This window comes from Ochotona curzoniae, unplaced genomic scaffold (assembly GCF_017591425.1).
Source record: "Ochotona curzoniae isolate NIBS_2020 unplaced genomic scaffold, NIBS_Ocur_1.0 scaffold_3223, whole genome shotgun sequence".
In the NCBI taxonomy this organism is placed as follows: Eukaryota; Metazoa; Chordata; class Mammalia; order Lagomorpha; family Ochotonidae; genus Ochotona; species Ochotona curzoniae.
The window spans coordinates 4,579,643-4,598,006 of NW_024467108.1; the positions used below are offsets into that span (position 1 = coordinate 4,579,643).

Sequence of the window (18,364 nt, forward strand, 5' to 3'; positions counted from 1 at the left end):
ACAAACACATACACACAGAGGCATATGTGTTTTTCATCTGCATAGACATACTTGTTCCATTTTGCTTGGCTCCTACAGCTACCACCTCAGGCCTATTTCTTAATGGAAGCACATGAGAAGTGGTCTGTTCTCCACCCCAAACAAGTCCAGGAGAAAAGTCTCCAGAAAGCTGGTCTTGGACCCTGTTTATCCCCAACATTTCACACAAGGCCTGGCCCACTCAAGGTAAAGTCTCAGTGCGAGCTAAGGAGCTAAACTGAACTGAGAACAATATGCTATCAGCACCATCGACCCATGAAAAGGAAAGCATCAAGGGCAAGGGAGGGTGTCCTAGAGCAGGTGACAGGAGAGCTGGGTCTTGAAAAACGAAACGTTACCAGATATCACCACAACGCTTCAGAAGCCCCTGGCTGGAGTGACCAGAGATAGCTTTCATGGGGGGTAAAGAAACCTTATCCACTATTTAGTGATTATTATTTTCACGTGCAAACTAACGGCCTCAAACCTTAACAAGATGAACTACTGATTCGTTAAAATACAGAATACTATGACATCCTAAAGCGGTCACAGTGGAATGCACGAGGGTAAATACCATGGCTTTTGATGTTAATAAGCAAAAAACAAACACACACCCCCAATCCCACAGACCTGGCTCAACACCGCCTGCGATCTGGCCCTCGGGGCAGTTCCTTGCGGGTTCCACACCTGAGACTAAAGGAAAAAATAGCTGTAAATGCACACAGGACCTTGGCATGTAGCAGGCAAGAGTAAACCTGAGTTCTCACAGCTATGAGTCTGTCGTTTGACAGCGACCCACAGAAGATGAAGGACTCCTCCCTACCCGGTTAGGACCTACAATCTGAGGGGGCGCCGACTTAAAGTCACATAAATTAAGTTTCCAGGCACACCTGCCTCCGGCGTCGCTTCCGCCTCCGAGCTGTCCGCGGAGGCGACGTCCCGGGGAGGCGGGATGCGCGCCTGCGAGCCCCGCAGGGATCTCGGAGCCGCTCCACGGTGGCGCCGGCCACTAGCTGCCCTACTGCTTGGTAACAGCGAAGCGGCGGCTGCCCGTCTGGGTGGCAACCGGTGGCTAGAGCTTCTAACTACAATTCCCGGCAAGCCCCGCGATCACTTACGCGGACAACCTAGCGTCCGCGAGCCTTGAACTACGAATCCCGAAGGACCCCGCGCGGCGCGTCACGCCGTCCGTTTCAGCCAATCGGCTGCGGACAAGTCGGAGGGGAGGGAGACGCGGTGGCAGACAAGATGGCTGCGTCGGCTGCACAGGGCGGGAGGAGCGGTGGCGGAGGTGGTGCTGGGGCTTGCGGTGGTCCCAGCGGCGGGACAAGTAGTGGCCGCAGCGGCTTGTTGGATAAGGTGAGAAGCCGGCTGGGGGCGCGGACAGTCGAACCTGGGGGAAGCCCCTGAGGTGGCGATCTCGTCTTCCCATCCCTGCCCCCCTCCCCTTTGGCGGCCTCTTCAGAAGCCCTTGTCGGACCACCACGGGCACCCACCCACGCCCACGCCTCTCCAGGGATTCCTTCCCCTGAGAGTGCTTGGTTCCTGGTGCTGCAGCCACGTGGTCTATTCTCCTCATTCTGTTATTCCCGTGTTACGTCGTGGCCATCGCTTTTTTCCCCCTGTTCTTGGTCCGTAGTGCTGGCCGCCACAGTTTATTCCTCTCATTCCGTTATTCCCATATTCCATCGTGACCGTCGCTCCCCCCTCCCCGCCCTGGGCTGCCCATTTCTCTGTCGGGGAAAACTGAAGGTCGAAGGAGCTATAGTCTCTTCCACCGTCAGGATCGCCCCAAACTCCCCTCCCTGCGTGTTGACAGGGATTGAGTGCGCCTTGCCTTCTGCTTACTGAACTTCCCGGGCGTTGTTAACGCCACGTACTGGCTTTGCCGGCGGCCTGCGAGAGGCCTTTGAGAAGATTCCCCACCTCTTGTCTTCCTTCCCTCTCCCCTTGTTTCTCCACTGGTTGCCATCAGATGCACTGCTTGCTCTTTTCTTTGCCCATTTTTTTTTTCTTGGACTGCAGTTCTAGCAGCATAGACCTAAGCAGAAAAGATAGAAAGGTTCTTCTTCAGGTTTGGTGCTTGCCCTTTGCACAGCATCTGGATTAAACAACTGCCTGGAGAGCTGGGTCCTAGTCTTGGTTATACTTCTAATTAGCTCTGTGACCTTGAAATCTGTCTGCAACCCCTGTATTTGCTCATCTGCGCAGTGGTATAGTCCAGTTTTTCCGTAGTGGGTCTCCGGACTGGTTTAACAGCAGTGCTAAGCGTAGTGTTGTTCATCATAAACAGATAAGGATTTTTTTTTTAATTGAGAACACCCCTCAGACAGACCTCCCAGTGCCTAAAGCGTGGACCATGCTTAGTAAATGGATCTGATGCAGTTCTTTGGCCTTGTCAAGAGTCGTTGATTTTTCTTTATTTGGTTTTCACGCTCTTAACCTTTCTCCAGAGACAGGGTCACATTTTGGAGGTTGGTGTGTAAATCGCCTCTAGAAGTGTAAGAGTTTCGGGTGGATGTTCATTTTGTATACGAATCCTGCCTTTGTGCGGGTGAGTGCCCCACAGCCTGAGCACATGCTTCCTGCAGGGATTTCTCTACTGAAGCCTTCCCCTTTGCTCCTCACAGCAAAGGTAAGCATGGTGCCTCTGAGTCAGCAGAGGGGAGAGATTCCAGGACCCCCACAGATATCAGAGTCTGCAGATACTCCGGTCCTTGATACAAAAGGGTGTGATGTTGGCCCGTAACCCATGCTCTTTCTCCAGTTTCCTTTGAATTGTCTCTAGGTAACTTAATACACTCTAAATGCTCTGTAACTAGTTGTTTACTGTTTTAGGGAATAAGGACAATGACAGAGTTGACGGTCAGCACACAGGATTTTTCTCCCTAAGTATTTCCTTTCCCAGGTTGGTTGATTTTTGGTTGGAAAACTGCAGGGCCAGCTAATGTATGGCCTCATTGTGTTACTGAAGGAACCTGGATTTGGGAATCATAATATTTCAGCTTTGAGATAGCACTACTTCTTGTAAATAGTATGAAGATTTTTCATCTGAAATGTTAGAGTCTTGGACATTTAGAACACAGAATTTTGGAGAGACTCATATAAGGTACACATTCGCAATCTCTTAGTTGTAGTTCCCAATATGAATATGTGATGGAGAAAAAAAAATCAAGAATAGTACTTTCGAGGCCTGGCGCAGTAGCCTGGAGGCTAAAGTCCTCACCTTGAACACACTGGGAACCCATATGGGTGCACATTCTTATCCTGGCAGCCCCACTTCCCATCCACCTCCCTGTCTGTGGCCTGGGAAAGTAGTCAAGGACGGCCCAAAACCTTGGGACCCTGCACCCACGTGGGAGACTCGGAAGCTCCAGATCTGCTCAGCTTTGGCTGCTGCAGCTATTTGGTGAGTGAACCAGTGGATGAAAGATTTTTCTGTTTGTCTCTCTTTGTAAATCTGCCTTTCCAATAAAAGAAAATAAGAAAAATACTGTTAGAATATTAAAAAAAAAAAAACCTAAGCATAGAGTGAAACTCAAAAATATTATAGCTACTTAATTTAGGAAATATGTAGTATATTCAAATTTATACTTTAAAAAAATATGTATTTGAAAGGCAGAGAAGGAGAGTCAAAGGTGAGAGAGATACCTCTATCAGCTGGTTCCCTCTCCAAGTGCTGCTCCCCTCAGTTCTGATCCAGCTTGAAGCCAGAAGCTTTATCCAAATGCTGCCTTTCCAGATACGTTATCAGGGAACTAGATTAGAAGTGGGACAGCCAGTACTCAAACTGGTACCCTAATGGGATGTTGGATTTTCAAGTCACAGCCTAATTCACCAGACCACAGTGCCTGAACCCAAATATATATGTTTTTTAGACTTATTTTTATTGCAAAGCCAAATATACAAAGAGGAGGAGGGACAGAGAGGAAGATCTTCCATCTGTTGATTTATTTCCCAAGTGGTCACAATGGCCAGAGCTGTGCCAATCCAAAGCCAGGAACCCAGAGCCTCTTCCTGGTCTCCCATGTGGGTGTAGGGTCCCAAGCCTTTGGACCATCCTCAGCTGTTTTCCCAGGCCACAGGCAGAAAGCTGGATGGGAAGCGGGGCTACTGGGATTAGAACCAGTGCCCATATAGTACCCTGGTGCATGCATAGTGAGGACTTTAGCTGCTAGGCTATCATGCTGGGCCCCAAGGATATATTTTTTACAGAAGTTCCAATAAAGGAAGATGATCCTTGAGATCTAATTGATGAAGGTGGGATGCCCAAAGGACATTTTGGGTATGGCTTCCCTAGAAGTGAGACCTGACTTGATGGGGAACAGAAGAACAGCATATTAGTTTTCAAAAAAATCTTGAGCTAAGATATAAATAAGTGAGCAACAGAAGAGAGAAGAAAATAGTCAAGAACGATTTAAGTTCTTTTAATCCACTTTTTAAAAAATTTTATTTAATTTTATTGGAAAATCAGATTTAAATAGAGAAAAGAAGGAGAGACAGAGAGAAACATCTTCTGTTCACTGGTTCACTCCCCAAGTGGTTGCAATGGGCAGAGCTGAGCAAATCCGAAGCCAGGAGCTCCTTCCGGGTTTCCCACACAGGTACAGGGTTCCAAAGCTTTGTGCATCCTTTCCTGCTTTCTCAGGCCACAAGCAGGAAGCTGTAAGGGAAGTAGAGCAGCTGGAATAAGAACCACAGCCAGTATGGGATCCTGGTGGTTACATGGTGAAGACTTTAGCCACTAGGCTATAATATCAGGCCCTGTTTAAGTTCTTCGAAAACTTCATTTTAGTCTTAGGTATTGCTGTTTCCCCTCTAAATTCCTCTGACACTGCACTTGGGAATTAAACTGTCAGTAAAATGACAAACTGTCTTATTCTACCATTTTGTCCATTTTCCATTAGGATCTAACTGTCCATGATCGATACAAGATGAAATAAATCCTTGCAGCATTGAATCTCCTAACAGAAAAGTCTTGAAATCTGCCACCTCAATCTTCAGAAACAGCTTCTGAGTCTGTACCTTTAATTGTGCAAACACTGAAGGTTACTGTTGGGGAGAAGATGGAGGAAATGTTATTCTCAGTGCAGTAGAATCTGAGTGAATGGAGAAGTTTTTGCTCTATGGGAATGAGACCTGTTATTTGCCATAACATCTGTTTCATTTAATTTGACTTGGTTTTGAGGGGAGGATTTTAATTTTATTTCTTACTGTAAAGAAATGTAATAAGAAAATGCAAACGTGCTACTAGCTTTCCCTAACACGTGAATTTCTGTACTTGAGGAACTGCCTAGAACAGCTGTTCTCAGTTTCTTGATATTGGTATGCAAATGCATAGTCTTCTGGTCTCCATTTCAGAAAGATTTAAGTTTGATGATTGCACTATTATTTTGCCCCAAATGTATCAAGTGGATTTTTTTTCTATGTGTGACTTTTAAAGGCTACTTCCTTAATTTGTTTCGGCTATTGAAATTGATATGTAATGTTAAATTTTGCATTCCAAATTTCCTGTTAACTTCACACCTGGATTCTGTCTCCTGGCTGGGCTGTCTACCTGATATTAAGTTCAGCTTTCGCATCTTAGTTGGGAACACGAGCTCTGGAGCCAGTCTGCCACTTGCTAGATGTGTGTTGTTGGGCAGGTTAATAAATCTCCTTGTATCTCAAGTTTCTCTTTTGTGAATGGGCATAGTAAAAGTCTTTAAAGAGCTGGCTTCTCGCACATGATATGAAGATTGTCTGCATCAGACTGTCTTGGGTATGAGTTAAAAGCAACAGATGTCTGGATTCTCCTGCAGACCCGAACCAGATTTTCTGACAGTGGCACTGGGCATCTGTATTAAATCACACTTCTCTGTTACTCTTGCATGCGAAGGTCCTTTCTGGTTCTGAAATTTTAAGGGGTTATTTTTTCTTTATTCTGCTTTGTATAAATTTCTTTAAAATTTTATAATGAGGAGACCTTGAAGCAAATCTCTTCCAGTTCCTTATTTATATAGCCCCCTGGGACAGTCAGAGAGGGGAAGATGAAATAACTTGCCCGAAATAACTGAGTGAGTTAGTAGTAACATTCCAGCTTCTCCCATGCTTCTCCCTGGACTCAGCCTGGCTCAGTGCCTTGTCTCTCCTACGGGAGCAGGCCTTGTGCTAGTTCATGTAGGACTGGGAAGAGCATCTGCTCTGAGGTGGGACACCTGAGCAATGGCTTTAGCTCTGTCACCCACCAACCATGGCTCCTTAGGTTATGCCTCCTCCTTTACTCTCCTGGGTAGTGTCTTAGGTTGCCAGACCTGGCGATCTGCCTGTGCCTTGTTACCTTGCTACAGCAGAGGAACAGTTTTATGACATTGCTGTAATTGTGTATAATTGTATTTAAATAAACAAGCTACTGGGTTTTAACACTTCTAAAAACTGAATTTTAATAGTATCTTAGAACTCATTTTTTGATCTAATGGAACTAAAAGATGTATCAAAGGACATTATCAAGAAAATGACAATTGAACAGGAAATTATGAATCTGATAAGATTACAAGAAATCTTACAGCTGGGGCTGATGCCAAGGTGTTGTGCGATAATATTACGCCTGCAATGCTGGCATCCAATATGGACAACAGTTTTGCATTGCACTTTGATCTAGCTTCCTGCTAATGACCTAGGAGAGAGCAACAGAGGATGGCCAAAGGCCTGGGTCTTCTGTATCCACAGGGCAGACCCGGAAGAAGCTCCTGGCTTTGGACTATCCTAGCTCCAGCCATTTTGGCCATTTGGGACGTGAACCAATAGAAAGGTAGTGTAGAAGTCTCCAGTCAGGGACCAGGCTGGTGTGGCAGCTTGGTCACTGCTCTCTGTAGTAAAAGAGGCCATGCAAAACCCCAGAATCTGTTTCTCTGGCATGTTTATAATTTAATTGACATGTAGTAATTTCTTTTTTTTTTTTTTAAGATTTATTTTTATTATTTTTTTATTGGAAAGGCGGATATACAGAGAGGAGAGACAGAGAGGATGATCTTCCATCCGATGATTCACTCCCCAAGTGAGCACAACGGCCGATAATATGCCCAACAGGATCCAGGAACTTCTTCCGGGTATCCCACACGGGTGCAGGGTCCCAAAGCTTTGGGCTGTCCTTGACTGCTTTCCCGGGCCACAGGCAGGGAGCTGGAAGGGAAGCGGGGCTGCTGGGATTAGAACCGGCGCCCATATGGGATCCCGGGCGTGCAAGGCGAGGACCTTAACCACTGCGCCACCATGCCGGGCCCTGTAATTTCTTTTATATATATTTTTTGACATGTAGTAATTTCTAATTCCTGGTTGGCTAACTCCAGTGATAAGAATTCTTGGTCAGTTTTTAATTTTTATTTTTTAATAAAAAATAGGTTGAAATTGAAACTTGTATGTTGCTAAGAGATATAATCAGTCTCTGAGAGATAGGGTCTTTCTGAATTGAGATCTAAATTAGGTGATGGCATATTCCAAAGATGAGACTTCTCTCCCTAAACTTAACAGTTTTTCCTTATCCTCAGTTACTGCTTTGGACCTTTTCTTGGTGAGTGTATACATGTGGAGGTTAGGGGTGTCTTTACATTTCCAACTCAAGTAGCAATAACTTCTGAGTCTACCATCAGTTTACATTATCTCCTTAGGAAATGCTGAAGTCAAAGGAAGACAAAACATAAGGTAGAGCTTAAACACCTCAGACTTCACATCTACAAGATGAATACCCTCCTTCGTTCTGTGTTCTTTCTGAAAGTGACATGATGGCTGGAACAAGACTTCCAAAACTCTTAATTCTAGTAGTGATCATCTGTCTCTTGGGTTCCTTATAACCGGTCCTGTCACTAAGTCCTACCAGTTCTACTTAAATGTTTCCTTTGCGTTCCCCTGCTGCTGCTCCATTGACCTTTTCAGATTTTGTCTTTCAATCAGGCCTAATCCAATTTCAGACTGTTTGCCAGTTCACCACAAAAATGACAAACAAAACAAAACAATACAAAAACAAAACAACCCCCCCTCCCCACACACACACAAACACAGATTTGGGAGCTGGTGTTGTGACACAGTGGGTTAAGCTGCTTCTTCCAACACCAACATCCCACATCTGAGCGCTGGTTGAGGTCTCAGCTGCTGCCCCCGTATTAGCTTCCTACTGATGTGCCTGGAAGGCAGCAGGTGGTGGCTGAGGATCTGAGAGGCCAGAATGTAGTTCCTCTGTTTTTGCTCTAAACCAACTGCAGCCTTAGCAGCTGAATGGGGAATGAACCGGCGGGTGGAAGATCTTTTTCTCTCTCGCCTCTCCCCCTCCCTTTTGTATTCTGGCTTATAAGTCAATCGTTCCGCTAATTCTAGGTTTTTTTTTAAAGCCATGCATTTGATTATTATTTTGCTTAAAATATTCTCTGCTGCTTTCCTCAGTAAAGTTCTAGTTCTTTAACTGAGTGAGCAGCACCTAAGATCCCTTTCTCATGCACCTCATTTCCTACTCCTTTTTCCTCCTTGCAGCTTATATCCACTTTTTTTTTTTTTTAAGAATTATTTATTTTTGATGGAAAGGTAGATTTATAGAGAGGTAAAGATCCTTGCCTTTCTCTAGGGATGATGACAATGTCAAGGATCTTCAGGGGAAATAAGAAAGCAAATATTTTCTTTTTACTCTTAAAACTGCATATGGGGGGCCCGGCGGCATGGCCTAGCAGCTAAAGTTCTCACCTTGAACGCCCCGGGATCCCATATGGATGCCAGTTCTAATCCCGGCAGCTCCACTTCCCATCCAGCTCCCTGCTTGTGGCCTGGGAAAGCAGTCAAGGATGGCCCAAAGCTTTGGGACCCTGCACCCGTGTGGGATACCCAGAAGAAGTTCCTGGATCTTGGCTTCCGATTGGCATAGCATCAGCCGTTGTGCTCACTTGGGGAGTGAATCATCGGACAGAAGCTCTTCCTCTCTGTCTCTCCTCCTCTCTGTATATCTGACTTTCCAATAAATAAATAAATGTTAAAAAAAAAAACTGCATATGGGAATGACCTTAGTGTAAATAGCAACTAAATAAAATACATGTGGAGCAAATAGCAACTAAGTAAATAAATGCGTGTATCTTTATTATGCTGCCTGAATTGGATCCCCAAGACCACCTAATTGATAATTTGCTAGAAGGACCCATTGACATAGAATATAGTTGTACTCATGTTACAGCAAAAGGGCACACAGCAGCCTCAGCAAAAGGAAAGGTTCATGTGCGAAGTCCAGAGGAAACCAAATGCAAGATTAGGAGCCTTTTGCCACTGGTTCTCAAAGGACACACTTATTTCCTCTAGCGAAGCCAGTGGAGTAATGTCTGCAGGGGAGTCTCCTTAGAGAGTGTCTGCTTAATTTCTAATAGGGCCTGGTTAATTAAGTACACATTTGGCCTTAAATGTGGCAGGCTCCCAGAAGGAAAAACAATTGACACAAATTACTTTGCTTATATTGTTAAGGAGCCACTCTTAGGAAACACATTGTATCGGTGTAGGGAACTGTTTATCAGCCAGTTGGCCAAGGGTCAGCCTAGCTGAAGGGTTCAGGCATATGTTAACCCTTGTGCATACTGCGTCTTACAACAGTAAACTTTACCTTGTCTTTTTTTTTTTTTAATTTGTTTATTTTTATTGGAAAGATATATTTTACAGAGAGGAGATACCCAGAAATTTCTTCCGTGCTCTGATTCACTCCCCAAATGGCCACAGTGGCCAGAGCTGAGCTGATCTGATCGAAGCCAGGAGCCAGGAGCTTCTTCCAAGTCTCCCATGTGGGTGCAGGGTCCTAAGACTTTGGACCGTCCTCAACTGCTTTCCCAGGGCACAAGCTGGGAGCTGGATGGAAAGTGGAATATTCAGGACATGAGCTGGTGCCTGTATGGGATACTGGTTTGTTCAGGCAGAGGAATAGTCAGTTGAGCGATTGCACCAACCCCTCCCTTGTCTTTTTATTAACTTGTTAGTACAGAAGGAAAAACAATTTGTATGTAGTGTTGAGAAAGACAGGGAGGGGGTGGTGTGTGGAGGGAGGAGATGACTTCTGAAATACTGTTGAGTCGCAGTGGAAGAGAACATGAAGAGAATTCTGCATTATAGCAGGATGAACCGTTGGAGACAATGGCCAGAAAAATAAGATCCTATTATCAACTTGCTGCCTTTCCAGATGTCTTTACTGTAGCAGAGACATTATCTGTTTTGAAATGGCCTATGGGTTGTTCAGGCACACAGAATAGAGTGTTCCCATCTCTTCAGAAATCGATTTATCACCTTTGTTGTGATTGGTATGATTCCCTGGAAATGTTCTATTCGATTTACTAAAGAGTACTGTGAAGTAGCTGGCAGTGGAGGTAGAGGTCAGGCTGTTTCAGCACACGTTGCAATGCTGTGTTTGTGGCTCATCCTTGAACATTTTTGCCAAATGTCCTCTGGATTGTGGAGCCAAGTTTCTTTTCTGTGATAGCCTGCAGTGATGTCTAGCTGAATCTTCATGAAAATATTTTCTTTTTGGAGTGACCCAAGTTTTTGTACATTATGCTGTTTTTACAAATGATTTTTAAAAAATGTTGAAGTTAATGACCTTTTTTTTTTTTTCTGAGAAAGGAAAAAGACAAGCATGCTGAGCTTGGAATGGGCGTGTTTCTTTAACACCAGTGTTGATAGGGGATGAACTGTATCTGCATGTATTATTCTATACTATGCAGTTATAGAAAAATATCTAGAGGTGGGAAGTTGAATCCAGGCAGCTAAATTGACTTTGGAAGGTGTCCTAACCTTTTACACATACCCACTGAGAGGCAGTGTGTGGAAAACCTTCTGCACCTCTGTGGGCGAGGGAAATTCAAGCAGAATTTGTCTGAAGTCACGTAACTGTTAATGGGGCTAACTGTAGAATTTGATTTGTAATTGATTTGTAGTTCTTTCTAGCAAACTATATTGGATTTGCTGTCATTTTAAGGTTAAGACATGCTAATAAATTATAAAAAGTTGTTAGGAATTTAAAAGGAGACTTTCCTCATTTTGTGATATTTTCTGAGATCCCTGGGCACAGAATGAAAGAATGAGCAAATGGAATTTGTTTTGGTTTACTTGTTTCTGAGTAAAATGGGGGCAGCTGTGTGAAATCACATTAGGCTGTTTCTGGAGCCCTTCTGAGTGTTCTGGTTCTAGCCTTGTAGATGCTCATTTGTGTGGAGGCTGGCAGCATCATGGGAGAACCACCTGATTATAATGCCTAACCTTGGCATTATAATCTCCCTCTCTCTCTCTTTAAAGATTTATTTATTTTTATTGGACAGTCAGATGTGCAGAAAGGAGGAAAGACAGAGGAAGATCGTCATCTGCTGATTGACTCCCCAAGTGACTACAGAGGCTGGAGCTGAGCTGATGCAAAGTCAGGAACCTGGAGCCTGGAGCCACTTCTGGGTCTCCCACATGGATGCAGGGTCCCAAGACTTCGGTCCATCCTTTACTGCTTTTCCAGGCCACAAGCAGGGAGCTGGATGGGAAGCAGGGTCACTGGGGCAGCGCCCATTTGGGATCTCAGCTAGTACAAAGCAAGGACTTTCGCCAGTAGCCTAATGTGTCAGACCCCAAATCGCTTGTAAAACGATTTTGTTTAAGTTCTCCAACATCAGAGAACAACAGCCTAAATGTTATGCACACTTAATGATGCACTACACAAAATAGTTTATTTTACTTTCTGTAAGATACTCACTTTCCTGTTGTACAATTTTTGTTTTCCAGTGGAAGATTGATGATAAACCTGTAAAAATTGATAAGTGGGATGGATCAGCTGTGAAAAACTCTCTGGATGATTCTGCCAAAAAGGTACTTTTTTTTTTTTGCAGGGGTTCATTAGCAGGTATGTAGCTGGTAGCCCACTTCCTGAAATATATCTCCTGTAATTGTTAGAATCAAGCCAAAAAGCAGTGTCTAAAATCCTCACAAAATAAGAGGAAGAAAATATGTTAAAGGGTAAATGTTGGCAATCTTCATTTATTGTCCTTGAGACCATCTTCTCCATTTGAAAAGGGCAAAGAACTGTTTAACTGTGTTCTTTGGGGGAAAGGTAAGTGAGATTTATATAATTCCTAACATAACTTGAATCATGGAAAACGGGAATAGAACAAGGTAGTAAAAAGGAAGCATTCCTATTATTTTGGTTCTTTTTTTCTGCTCACCAGGTACTTCTGGAAAAGTATAAATATGTGGAGAATTTTGGCTTAATTGACGGTCGCCTTACCATCTGTACGATCTCCTGCTTCTTTGCAATAGTGGCTTTGATTTGGGATTACATGCACCCATTTCCAGAGTCGAAGCCCGTTTTGGCCTTGTGCGTCATATCATATCCTTTATTGCTGCTCAAGTTTGTTTTCCAGTGGCAAAAATCAAACTTTCATTTTAGGACCAAATGATGTTAGAATTTGACATTATGAGATGTGCATATCTACTAATTATATGGTGTTTTAGGTTTATTGTGGCTATTTTATATGTAATTCAGTTTCACTAGTAATGTATAGGTTTCTGTAATACTAATGTGAACACCAGTGCAGTAATAGTGAGACCCCGCTCTTTCCATTTCTGCCCGAGAACTTTGTTAGACCAGGTTGCCTCAAGCCATTCATTCCAAAATGTTACAAAAGGATTCAGATTTGGAAATGTAGATCTGGGTCAGGTTTCCTTGAAGCTGTGGAGCTGACTAGGAAGTCCTGAGCTGAGGGGCTTGCAGTACAGAGCGCATGGGTTTGAAATCCATGGTGTTTGTAAGTCTGTGCTGCTGAGAGCTTAACCTTTTTGAGACTGTTTACTTGCTACTAGTAAATAAGGATAATAAACACTCAGAATTATAACTATCGAATCAGAGATTTTATAATGCATTTTATACGTAATACAGTTCCCAACAATGGTTTAAGGTCATGATTTTTCAACTTCACAATGGTGCCAAAGTATGCATACAAATGAAGTACCATCAAAGTTATATTTATTTAAAACAAAATGTAGACCTCATTTGAATAATCATATCAGGTTTTTATATGTTTACCTTATTTAAAAGAGGAAGAGAGAAGTAACTGCTGGTACACTCCCTAAATACTTGCAGCAAACTAGAGCTGGTCTATGTGAAGCCATTAGCTGGATATTCAGTTCAGAATGCCCATAAGGGTGAAGGAACCACTTGAAATCTCTCTGCTGCCTCCCAGAGTCTCCAGTAGCAGATAACTGGAATACAGAACTGGAGTCGATTAATGGACGTAGGCATTCTAACTGGTGTCTTAGTTGTATACACATTACATATACACACATCTCCTTTCCTTGTGGCATTTCTAAGTATATTATCATCTTTTTTATCTTTTTTTTTTTTTTTTAAGACAAAGAGGCTTGGGGGACAAAAGTAATTTGTCTGTATTAGGCTTGTTAAAAGGCTGAGATTCCACAATAGGACTGCCTCACCTGAAATTCTGTGCACTTTGCAGTATACTTTCCTCCTTCCCCTGATAGTCACATTTGAATTGACACAATGTGCAGTAAGCTCTTTCAGCAGTTTCTGGTACATAGTAAGTATTCAAGTATTTTAGTTAATACTGTCAGAAACAACATAAGCTCATGTATACTTACAAAGTAATTGATTTTATAGTGAAATATTTTGAAATCACTGATTACCAGTTGATTAAATATGGTCAAGTCCATTATTCTTATTAGTGCTAATGAGTTGTTTATAGAGAAATAAATGTAACATGTTCTTGAACATAAAAGATGAGAGCTAGTTTATGTTCATATCTTTCTTTTTCATTTTTGAAATGTTTGGAGAATTAACCAGAGAGAGCCTTATATATCTTAAAAGGATGAAAGTAAAGTAGCTGGGGCTGCCATTACAGTTTTAACAGATGAAGCCACCAACTGTGACACTGGCATCCCATTCGTGTCCTGGCTGCTCCATTTCTTATCCAGCTCCCTGCTAATGCACCTGGCAAAACAGTACAAGGTGACCCAAGTGCTTGGGTACCTGCCACCAACGAGAGAGACCTGGAACAAGCTCCTGGCTTCAGCCTGGACCATCATCAGATGTTGAGGCCTTTTGGGGATTGTCCCAGCAAATGGAAGCTTCTCTCTGTCTCTCCTTATGCCTTACTATGCCTTTCAAATAAATATAACAAATCTTTAACTAAAATAAAATAGCTGAATTTTCAAGTGTTTTAGGCAGCAAGGCAGAAGTATCTGAGTATTCTGATTATGAAAGCTGCTGAGGTCATTTGTCAGTTTTTGTAACTTCTCTTTTTTGCATGTTTCTATATTTTTCCCTTAACTTCATTTGAACCTATTTTGTGATGATGGGGATTCTTACTATATATACCTCATATAAAGAGAAGAGCATCTTTCTTGTGGCCCACAGGAAAGATCCTACAGGAATGGATCCTGATGATATTTGGCAGTTGTCCTCCAGTCTCAAAAGGTATGACCGTCCTTACAGATTCTTAAATTGTGGTGTTCATTATGTTGGTACCAGAGGTAGAGGCAAGTGTCCTTTTGTTCCTCTTTGCTGTTCCTAGTTTATCCTCACCTCAGCCCTCCTCCCAAATCCTCCACTTTGAATTGACTGTCATCTCATTTTGCCATTCATGGCAGTTAAATTAAGAGCCAGTCTTTTCTTAGAGATAGTTTCTGATCTATTAGTACCTTCTAACATACCAGAGTATTTTTTTTTGTTTTAAATCTGTGGAAACTAGAACTAAAAGATAAACTCATTTTGATTTAAAAGTTTTTAAAATCATGCACATGAGAGGTTTTTAAAAAATTCATGAAAAAAATGTGTATTATGAAAACATTGTACATGGATTTAAAAATATATATATTTTTACCAAAATAAGCATAACTTTCCCATTTCTTACATGGATTTTTTGAAGTATCTTCCTATGTCCTTCCAGAAATTTTGGTGATTTCCATATCCAAAAAGATGGTTGTACCAGTACCGGTTGTTCCAATGATCTTGTTTTTCATCATGCCTTACACTTATTTTCTGAATGTGCCGTAAACCTTGCTATTACCAATAACAAATCAGCCTCAGTAATTTTAATATTTATCTAAAGCCTCCACATTGGTTTTTTAAATTTCTTTTCCGTTTTTGCTTACTTGATATTTTCCTCTATGCTGGATCATTGCTTCAGATGTACGGATATACAGTTAATTTCTACCAAGTAAGAGAAAATTCTCTTTATGCTTCTTCTCATATCTTGACCCTCTTTTCCTTTTCTCCCATTATCACTTGGACCTGCTTCTCTAATCTTCTCTTACCTTATTTACTTGACTTGTTAGTATTTGATAGCTTAAAAAAAAGAAAAGAAAACTAGGTTTCTAAATTAGTGCACAGAATCTTTAATATCTTCCTTCATCTCCTTTGTGACTCTTCATCTTCCTTCACCCTTTCTAAATTCAGAATTCAGTTGTGGTTTCTTTCTAGAACTTCCTCTCTGTATTTACTTGGTGGAATAAGTCAACAGGAGACTTTCATAAATACTGCCTATGTGATGCAGATCTCTACATCTCGATTTTTCATCCCAGACCTCTTTTCTGAACTCCAAGTATGTTTTAGCTTTCTGTTTGACATTGGATTCCAACCAGATGCTCAGAGTTAACATGTCCGGAACCTAACTGCTGCCTCCATCCAAACCTTGTCTTCCTTAAGTTTTCCCCATCTCAGCGTGAGTTCCATCCTTATAGAACTCTGGAGCCATTTTCACTTCTATCTCCTGGTCCTTTCTGTAGTCTGTCAACATATCGTATGCATTCAGTCTGCTCATTTACCATCTGCATCGCTTCTGTCATCTCTCACTTAGGTTACTGTGGTAATGTTCTAAAATGAACCCCTGTAGCTGCTCTTTCTGCCCATAGTTTATTTACAGCATAGCCAGCAAAGTGATCCTTGCAAAATGTTAAGTCAAGTCGACTCAGTCCTCTACCCAAACTACTACAAAACTTACTCAGAAAAATGTGAAACCCTGAGAAGGTTTCAGCAGTCTGTATCTATCCTCTGCCCTCCACACATGTGCAGACACATCCCTCATCTCCTATGGCTCACATTCTCCCCTCATCCATTCCATTCATGCTGGCCCCTGTACTGTTCTTCATCCATTGTAGATATGTTTTGCCTTTGCACTGGCTGCTCCTCCTGCTCTCCTCTAACCTTTCTTAGGCCTCAGCTGAAATATTCTTAGTGCAGCCTTTTTTGCCTACTTTGTTTAAAACAGCATCTTGTGTGGTTTTTTTTATTGTTGTTGTTACTATTCTGTATTATGTATTCACTGATTCAGTAAAATGAAAGTTCCTAAAGACAGACATTTATTTTGTTCCATGCTGTAAATCCTTAGCATCTAAAATTGCCTGACATATACATCTAAGGCTCAATAAATATTTGAATTAATGAACAACTGTTTCTAAAATGCATTAGGTCACCGCTCATGATTTAATGTTCTATCTTAGCTATACCTTAAGGTACCACTGCTAATAAAGCTGGGCCCAGAGGTAAGAGTTATTGTGGTGTCAGCAGCAATTGGATGAGTCCCTGAATAAACTCCAGTAAATGGAGCTAGAAACAGGTAGTGGTGTTGAATGTAGAACGTTAGTCTACCAGAAGTAGATGCCATTGAGCCCTCTTAGATGGATGAAAATAGTAATGGCTTTCAAAATACCTTAACATTTGGCTGAAGAATCCATACATTCATATAAAAAAGCAAGTGATGTCCTAGGCATGGGGTCAGAGTAGGACCTGTAGCTAAATTATCACAGAGTGCAGAGTCTAAGTGGCCTGGAATTTGGGTACATCTTTGAAAGCAAAATTCTTAATGTATTCCTAAAAATTTGATTGCTACCAATTTGCAGAAACAACTTTGAAAATCATATGTAGTTTTTTCATAATACTTACTTTGTTTTGTGAAAAACCTTTTGTGTGTGTGTGTGTGTGTGTGTGTGTGTGTGTGTGGAAAGCTAGGTCCTCATGCTCTCAATGAAATATCTGTCAGTAGATCCTGATATATAATAATCACTCAGTATTTGAGTTGAATATTGATGGATGATGCTGTGGCAGATTACAGAGGTAGGTTGTGAGGGGTTTGGTAAGGGTTCACAGAAAAGTTTCTGTCCAAGTGAGTTGTTTTTAAATGGGAACTGGTAAGGTGTAACTGGGGAGAAGTATCTACTAGTATGGCAATATGAATTCCAGGAGTGAAAGGAGATGGTCTGTATGGCTGACAGAGCAAAGGAAGTGCAGTTAGGAAAGACATCTGTGCTTAAAAATCAGAACTAATATTTTGAAGACAGCCAGGGGCCTTAGGTTGTTTCTGTTTGAGATTTTTGCATGTGTTCTCTATAACATCCTAGCTTATCTCTGTTCTTCATGAACACTTGGAGCTATATTATTAGTGGTTGAATCTATATGTCTAATTTTTGATTGGTTTCTTTGCCCCATACTTAGGTTTGATGACAAATACACCCTGAAGCTGACTTTCATCAGTGGAAGAACAAAGCAGCAACGAGAAGCTGAATTCACGAAGTCCATTGCTAAGTTTTTTGACCACAGTGGAACGCTGGTCATGGATGCATATGAACCTGAGATATCCAGGCTCCATGACAGTCTTGCCACAGAAAGAAAAATAAAATAATCAATTCTAGAAGTGGCCCAGTTTATGCTGGCTCATGCTGAATTACCCAGTGGGTGGGGGGAACAAACAGCGTAAAATGGGTAAAGTAAGAGTGTTAAAAATGTTCCTGTTGTGTCCTGAGAATTTAGCCCTTTCTGGATAACTAGAATTTTTAGCACAGATATGAGAAGTTGTAGCTCTGATGTCTAGCTGTAACCTATTCGGTCTGCTGATCATATTATTTTATTTGCTTTTCTGGAAAAGCATTTTTGCTAAAAGCCGTGCAGACTTTTCCCTTTGTACCTAGCATTACTTACATAGTATAGCTTTGTGCCATGCAGAATTTGAAGACTCAGTTTTTTAAACTTGTTAACCCCTTGGTGACTTTATTAATTCCTGTTTCAACAGCTGTTTGAGAATTCAGGATACAACTTCTTGTGTATGACAGCTTTCCTTCACATACCATTTTTGTGGGTGTGTGTATCTGACTTGGGGAGAATTTGAAAAATATATAGCATTTTAATTTGTTTAAAACAGACCTTTGCCTGTTACATTTTGTGCTCTTAACCAATTAAAGAAGCCAGTGGCGTTTTTAGTTTTATATTGTCTGTATTTTCCCTGTTGATTTGTTTGTGCCCTTTATTAACTGCCATTTTCTAAAATTTTTTTCAATAAAAGGAAAGAAGTTGTGAAAAAAATAAGAGTCA

The 18,364-nt window shown here is 41.8% G+C and overlaps 1 protein-coding gene across 1 annotated transcript; it reads left to right on the forward strand.

Annotated features, from left to right (window-relative positions):
* The first annotated feature begins 1,252 nt into the window (after positions 1–1,252).
* SPCS2 (signal peptidase complex subunit 2) lies at positions 1,253–18,355 on the forward strand. The gene is made up of 5 exons (XM_040964263.1): positions 1,253–1,377; positions 11,773–11,856; positions 12,213–12,373; positions 14,342–14,476; positions 17,492–18,355. Exons 1-5 carry the CDS (start codon positions 1,267–1,269, stop codon positions 17,676–17,678), a joined length of 678 nt encoding a protein of 225 aa, XP_040820197.1. The 5' UTR covers positions 1,253–1,266; the 3' UTR covers positions 17,679–18,355.
* Positions 18,356–18,364: the final 9 nt, after the last annotated feature.